The following is an 8,273-nucleotide window of genomic DNA, read 5'->3' on the forward strand; positions in this document are numbered from 1 at the left end:
ATTGTGTGACTCTCTATTATTTATGCAACTCATCTAGAGGCCTATATAAAGAGGTTCCTTTGCTGAACAATACGTACCAAAATACCAATGTACCAAAATAGAGACACAGAAGAACACAATATAGTTTTTTTGTTTCTATCTCTTGGTCTATATTTCCATTATCTTTCTTCTTTACTCTTTCATTTTTCATAACATATTCGAAATTTTAATGTCAAACAAATTTTTATGTAATTTCTTCTTTCGCCCTCAGATTCTTAACAGTTAAATCAATATCCTCCTTGGCGGAAGTAGCTATCAGAGTTTTATTGTGGTTATCAGAAATGGTGGGTTGGGAGTAATTCAGAATCTCTTCCGAAGTGAGAGTATGATGGAAAGTAGAAATATCTTTAAGATGAGAGGTGATAATATGAGCCATGTCAGTTTTATTATATATCCAAACACCATTATTATTCTTGATTGAAAGCATTCTATTACTCATGTTTCTAGTGATAGTTGTGGAATAGAAGTATTCGGTATTCTTATCTCCAAGGGTAATGAATGAGAATCCGCATTCATATGGAATCGATTTAACGTAAACCTTAACTTGAAATCAATCTATCAAAGACATAAGTGTACCAGCTTGCTCAACTCATCGTTTCGATGAGTGGAACCAACTCATTAAAAAAAAAAAAAAAAAGAGTCCCAACCCAGAGCATCTATAATGCAACTCAACCTTAAAATATTAAGTGTCACTTAGGACTTTAGAGTCTTTTTCTTAGAAAAACCTCTCAAGTGCAAAACTCATTTGAGATCTTAAGATGATGTAGAAACGTTTAATTTTGAAAGTCTCGATTACAAACTCTATTTTTGAGATCTCTTTTAAGTTTCGTAAGTATCATAGCTATCAAAATTAATTTAAGAACCACTAGAAAGTTTCTCTCTCAACTATTTTTTCCTATTAAATGTATGTGTGACGTGTGTAACTCTTATAATTTTCTGAGTGTTGCATTGGAGAAGGGCTTGAATTAGAGATACTTAACTTAACCACATAGGAAAGATAATCTCAATTGATACTTATAGTTTTTTTTTTGAGTTTTGCATTGAAGATGTTTAAGTGACGAGCTTAGGTTCGATTCCAACTATATACATGCCTTTTGTTAGTTTTTTTTTTTCTGTTTAATTAATATTTTCTTTACATGTTGTCTTCCTTCACCAAATTTTCTATCCATAATCATAGTGAAGGGATTACTCACAAGAGTGAACCTAAAAATATTTGAACCTCAAAGACTCCTCTCAAGCTTAAACCTTGGCCCGGGCTACCCTGTGGATGGGCCCATCCCTATCTATGACAAACAATTGACCTGTAAAGAACTGCTAGTATTCCTAAACTTCAGCATCCTTTTGATGCTTTGATGATACTCAATATTATGAAATGAAAGGCAATCTAAGGCCCACATCTCATCGATCAAGAAATTGCTTCCTCAATTCCAAGCTACACTCTTCACGCATATTCCGTGGAAAGGCAACGATCTAGCTGACGCGCCGGCTACATTGGCTAGGACTAATAATTGTAGTATTTGGGAGGTTGTTTCCATTATCATTAGACATAAACATGGAGTAATGCCTTGTTCATTTTTTAATCTACTTTACTTGCAACAAAAAAGAATAGTTATAACAAGAAAAAGAAAAGTAGAAGACACATCTGACTCCTTAATGCTTGTTCAATTTCGCGATGCCACCAACACTTTTACTTGCAATACTATTCCGACCCAATCTGATTAAGGAAGAATCGCAGTGAGTAAGACACAAAAATATGTAGATCGAGGGCTGACATTTTGAATCATTGAGTTCTTCATTTTGAATGAATTCTGAAACCCTAAGAACAAAAATATTACCGATACCCTTGCACATTTACATGCATTTCTTATACATGGAATAAGTGTACAAAATTCATTTCAGAAGGTTTGATAGATACTAAAGCTACAAGAATAAGACCACCAAATTCACTAATGAAAACCCAAATAAAAGATATCACTACCTGGTCTTCTGGGCAATTTAATACCCGGTTTCGTAAAAGAAAACTCTATCTTCTTTGTCTCGATAGAGTTTCGACGAGTCTACGACTCATTCGTCGCCCGATGCGTTCTTGTTGTCATTGGTACTAGCAACCCAGTACTGTTTGACAGCAATGAGTACTTTCTCTGGTACAAGTGGTCCATCTTCATGATCGTGCATTTTCGTATCCCATTTCATTCCATTTACCACTTTCTGTACCTTGTTCAAGATGTCAACCTCGTCTCGGAAGATTACTGTCCCTTCAGGACGTAAGATCCGATCCATTTCAAGAAGAATGTCTTCGGGTTTGCACCTGTTTGTAGGTTCATTTATTTATCAGATCACGGAATTGAGGAGTTCAGATAAATTTAAACAGTGCCAGGCTTAGCATGAGCAAATTATGCAAAACAAGGAACACAGAAATGAGATATAATCTGCAATCGTCTAAGTTGAGATTCTGAAATACTACTTTTTAGCCCAAAACCTATCAAATCATATTAGAATTCCAAAAACACGTAATTGCATTGAATGTAGAAGATTTTTTTATCATAAGCAGAAGATTGTTGACATGGTGAAGATGCTTACCCGCTCTGGTACAAGCTGAACACACCACTAGCATGAATAAGGTCGTATGTACGTGGGTAAGTCGAGAAAGCTTCACACCTGAAAGGATAAATAAGCAAGAATTCTTTAGTGTTTAATACGAGATATTATTCATGGCAAAGTGAACATCATTTCCACCAAAATAATTACAAAACAAGATTATCGGAACTGAAAGATTTTATCTATTTTGATTGAAATATGTTGATTTTTAGTACCATAACTTCCTAAGATAAATTTTGACGTAAGGCTCTTTTTATATGGGGAATCCAGAAATAAACATTTAAATGCAGCAATCTAGCACAATTAACCCAAAACCCTGAATCAGATATCCTTCTCTATAAATACCACAAAACCTAATGTAATCTACAATTTTCGATTAAATAATACGCACAATATAGAGAATATAGATAAACGTACCAGTCGTGATATATTCCGATTAAACCTCGCTCGTAAATAACACCTAATGTGTTTTTCTCAGCAATATTGGGGACAACATTCATCACCCATGACTTTGGTGACTCAAGTGCTGCGGCAAAACCTCCAAGGCCTGCATTCATATCCATCATGTTTCGATATCTTCCCGACCCGATTAAAGAATTGATCCTTTTATAAGAACTAACACGCGTTTTCCAAAGCTTATTGTCCTCTTGATAAGATTCCATAGTGACCCCTGGAACTAGTCCCTTCGATATTCTTGGAGGGACGGCAAAAAGCCTAGCAGGGAACTTCTTCAGTTCTCCTCCGGCAACTTCACTTGGACTGCTAACTTCTGGATAAGGAGTTCTGCATGTATCCATTTTCTTGTACCTAAGAATGTATGACACCAATTAAGCTTAGAGCTAAATAAACTTAGTTACATTAACGATAAGAATGAAAAGAATAAAACCCCAAGTGAGGGATCATTTTTAGGACTTCATCACAACTTGGCACGTGACAATTAGATAAGATAGACTGATAGAGTACAATGGGTTATTGGATTTTGTGTTCTTTGCAAGGAATGAAACTTCCCGAAATTTCACCGAAATTTCGCGAAACGTTTCCTAAAATGAGATTAGGTGCACGAAGTAACACTTACAACTATTTCCTGCATAGTTTCCATCGACATGGTCGAAATTTCCACCGAAGTTGTTGGAAATAACGAAATTTCCACCGACATGATGGAAATTTCGACCGACATAGTAGAAATCTAGCAAAAAACCGGAGAAACTAATACTTATATCATATCTCTTCCTTCGTCTTTTTCATCTTCATTTCTCTTAGATCTCTCTTGATTTTTATGCTAGTTTTCTGTGGGTTTTAAATCTATTTGAATAATTTACGCCTTGACTTACTAAAGTTGATTTTATCTTAGTAACACCCCAGATATAAATGCGTAATTGACGATACATTCTGAAACTAAAATAGTTTGTTAACTGTTATTAGTAAGAATGTTATCTTTTGGGCATTATAGTCAAAGAGTTATTCAATTTACACCTGGAAGTAACTGTGTAATTGTTATTACTCCCTCAAACTAAATAGATAATGTTAAACATTATTTTTATGCTTCACTATGGTTGAATAATCTTGTTATACATAATTGCATCATATTTCTATCATTTCTGTAGATTTGTAAGATTTCCATACTGACCGAAACATTTCTACGAAACGTTTCCACTTTTGGACCGACCGAAATTTCCACCGAAACCGAAATTTCATTCCTTGGTTCTTTGTGCTTTCTAACACTTCGTTAGGATGTAGCAAATTTTGAAAAAGAATTTAGACAAATGGCTGAGTTGGATGTCCACAAACTTAGTATGGTAGCAGAGCAAGGTCGAGATGTGTTAAGCCCAACAATTTTCATGTCATCCAACAAAAATGACATCTGTTCTAATAAAAAAAGCTACAGGTGAGGAGGAATCAGAGAAGACTTCAACATGGACAAAGAGAACTCTCATGGCCAATTAAATAACATCTAGGCAGCATTCATTCACGGGTGAGTTGAACGTCAGAAACTTAATTATTCTATAAGTAATGAAAAATCATACTACTCACCAGACATCATCAAAGTCCCTAGGTTCACATGACTCAGTGGACTTCTTATGGCAAGAAACTGAGTTCTTCTTCTTCCTCCAGATTGCAATATCCCCTTTCTCATATTTCTTCTCCCAGCATAGCTGTTCAGCCAACTGTTCAAGTTGTTTTTGTTCTTCCTCGACTTCCTCCTTAGACCGCTTCCAAGTCTTATAATAGGTTCTCCAATTTATCGGAGGGCCAGACAGGATCCAGTATCCACCAGGTCTCAGAACACGATCGACTTCCATAAGGTACATCCCATCTGCATATACAAAAGAGAAGTAACATGATATTTCCATCAGTTCTTTGAGTGAAAAGAAAAGCTCCTACTTTTTTAATTCGGAAACAATGTCAAGGATCTAACTCAGAAGTACACCCTAAGGTGCTATCCGCAGACTCTATACCCTTTCACAGGTAGCAGAAGCAGGAATATCTAAGGGGCTTGTTTAGAGTGGTTAGCTTAATTGATGGAACAGTGCGGGCGTATTAATATAAACCCAAACAAATGACACATTGAAGGCCTTTAGGTTGGAAGTTTACTTACCATTAGCTGTCCATGGAATTAAACACCGAGAACACTGAGCCATATCGAAGGCTCTTGATGGATATGGAAGATTTATGCTTCCAAACACACCAATAACAGCAGGTACTCCTCGTTCTAGTGCAAACTGCACTTGTGCTTCATGATTGTCACGTGGTGCAAACGACATAGCCAACACATTTCTCTTCAATAGATAAGCACCCCAACTTGCAACCTATTAACATAGAACCACTCAGTTCAGAAAAAGGTGATTACGCAATAATTGTGAATTATAAAAGGAGAAGAGCTTATGTATCAGCTGTGTTATGAGGAAAGCGTACTAGTTCTACACCTTAACATGATAATACATAACCACTATGAGGTCATGTTGATGAAAACATAAGTGAAATTTAAAACGAAAATAGAAAATACTAAATAAATAAGACAAAAAAAGCTGGAAATAGGAAGAAGAAAACAATAACAAAATACGAATAAAATAAAAGGTTTTGGGATACACTTAGTAAACACAAAAAATAAAGCACATGAACCCAACTCAAGATAGAAAAAAACCTACATAACGTGAATCCAACTCGTCATATCCGGCAACTGGTGGAGTTGTCAGAGAGCAAACTAGGTCCAAGTACTATGTATAGCAAAAGAAAAACATTGGACGGGCAAGACTTGGTAGCTCAGAGAAGTTACGATACAAATTGAAGAGGTGGGTCCCGTGACCGTAACCACAGGTGAGAGTCCTGAATTCAATCACTTCGATGTAAACCTTTGTTCATGGTTCCACCAACGAGTCGAAGGCTCTAGCTAACATGGTAAAACCCCCCAAAAAGAAAAACATTGCATTTTGACAACGTAGAACAAAAATGAAAAAAGGAGTGATGAACATACCCCACAACCCGTGTCCAGTGCTGTTCTAACTGTACCATCCGCAATTGGGATCACTGATGCAAGTTCATCAATATATGCCTCTGCTCCTTGAGGAAACATGGTCCCTCCACCAGGAAATTTGAACACATTGCCCTGAAATTCAACCCAATTTTGGTTTGCCTTCTCAACTGTCAAATGTTTATAAGGAACATTTGCATAGTATGCGTAGTCCCTACTTTTCGGCCATGGAAATGGAGTTGTGTACCCTTCAGGTGCTGGAATAAGACATTGCAACTTTTCATCAACTCTAGGGCAATGTCTTTCTCTGTAGATCATATTTTCTCTTGGGAACTTCATTGCTTGTTCTTGCTCCTGACAAGGAGTATAATCCTTGTATTTAACATCACATGGCTTGAAGACTTTGGCTTCTGGTTCTGAAGAATCAATAACTTCACCTTTAAAATTGTGATGGCTTTCAAAATTCAAGTCAGGCAAGATATTGCAGTCTGTTTGTTTGGTGATCTCCAACGCTATGCTATCTCCTTTCCCGGAACCACTTTTTTGCCATGCCCCCAGTATATAGAAAAAACAGCAGAGACCTATGACAATGAAGATAGACACAGATCTTCGAGTTTTACTTCCCGTTGAGTTGAGTTTTGAACCCATTGTACTCTTTTAATACTTCTCAGCTTGCTGTATTTGGAAAGAAAATTAATGGCAGTCAGTAAGTCGAACGCAAGAAACGTCTAGCTATCCTGTGGCAATTTCTAACTCAATTACATGTGTTAAGGTCACCACTTGAGAATGTTAATCTGTTAAAACTTGTTGAAAATCAAGTTCTCACATATGAGCAAGATGTCAACTTAAACCTTTATTCACTTTGAGCTTCATAGCTTAGGCCATACATCTCAATTAGAACCATTGAGAAGCAAATACAACCATTATGAACTAAGTAGATCACTGAAATACATCCCAACGTACATGATGACATTGTGACCCGATTCACGAGAAATAGTCCCACATTAGACAAGAAGATCTTAAATAGTCCCACACTTATCGGTCGACACTACGGACGACTGATAAGTGTGGATCTAAATCGGCCGTGGGTTCTAAACTACACAAGGAAATATAGGAATCTAATAATTTTCTCTTTTTCTTAAATTCGTAAGACAACTTCGCAAATCGAGCAATGTGCACCAAGAAAATAGTAGATCAACTGTATGAATCAAGTTCCTTCACCTACTGAACTATCAAAAACAAAACCAGCTGAAATTTTTTTAAAATAAAAGGAAATTGGATCAACAAATCTCTGTGGCAACACATTTCATTTAATCAAACTGTAAGAATCAAGTTCTAAATTAGTTTAATCAGATTTCCTTATACAGAATAGTTCAGAAACACCCAATTTTATAAATCTATGACTATGAAAAGTTGGAGTATCTATGGTGGTGAAATCAGCTCTTAAATTGAAGCTAAAAAAACCCATACCCACAATGTCATAAAAGATTTATAACCTTAATACCAAACTACCTACTTGTATATTTCAGCTCAAATCAAATCTACTTGTATAGGTAAAGTTCACAGTAGAAAAGAAATACAGAATAGATCCATTACTAACCTGATAATTGAGGAAGGAAAACGAGTGTTGAAAAATTGAAGAAACCCTTTTGATTTCTAGAGTTTAATGCTCGATATTGGCATTTCTAGTGAGAGAGAGAAGTCTAGAGATCTAGAGAGAGAGAGAGAGAGAGAGAGAGTGATGATGAAAGCAGTGAGCTTTATAGTTAGGAATAGCTAGCTGGTTCACTTAAAAGCTTCTTTTTTTACCTTCGCCGTTTTAATGTGTGATGAGAAAAACAGAAAGAATAAAGGTGGGAAATTGGGAAAACAAATGAAGAAAAGTAAAATCATTGTGTACACCCACTTTCAAGGTAGGTGACAAATATCTTTTGTCCAATGACCATTTCAAGAGGACGTACAGGTGCCAACAACGGGGTAGACCAGTTGGTAAGTGCATATACTCTGTAATGCGGAGGTCAAAGTTTCGATCTCATGCATGGAAGTGTAAATTCATGAATATTGAATTTGGGTATAAATAAAATAGTTTCTATGAATTTTAGGTCATTTAATTCAAACATAATAACTATTTGCCACCCTAAAGATGACCGACTCACCAAAATGGCTC

General features: G+C 36.1%; 1 protein-coding gene across 1 annotated transcript; it reads right to left on the reverse strand.

Moving 5' to 3' along the window:
- Positions 1 to 1,812: 1,812 nt before the first annotated feature.
- LOC147544485 (S-adenosyl-L-methionine-dependent methyltransferases superfamily protein) lies at positions 1,813 to 8,025 on the reverse strand. Its single transcript, XM_086632989.1, has 7 exons — positions 7,707 to 8,025; positions 6,110 to 6,781; positions 5,234 to 5,444; positions 4,669 to 4,951; positions 3,055 to 3,444; positions 2,620 to 2,697; positions 1,813 to 2,347 (listed from the first exon to the last, which is right to left on the reverse strand). The coding sequence occupies exons 2-7, from the start codon at positions 6,752 to 6,754 to the stop codon at positions 2,104 to 2,106; spliced, it is 1,851 nt and encodes a 616-aa protein (XP_086489115.1). The 5' UTR covers positions 6,755 to 6,781; positions 7,707 to 8,025; the 3' UTR covers positions 1,813 to 2,103.
- Positions 8,026 to 8,273: the final 248 nt, after the last annotated feature.

This window comes from Eschscholzia californica, unplaced genomic scaffold (assembly GCF_041429995.1).
Source record: "Eschscholzia californica isolate CP2 unplaced genomic scaffold, dmEscCali1.0.p SCAF_4, whole genome shotgun sequence".
Classification (NCBI taxonomy): Eukaryota; Viridiplantae; Streptophyta; class Magnoliopsida; order Ranunculales; family Papaveraceae; genus Eschscholzia; species Eschscholzia californica.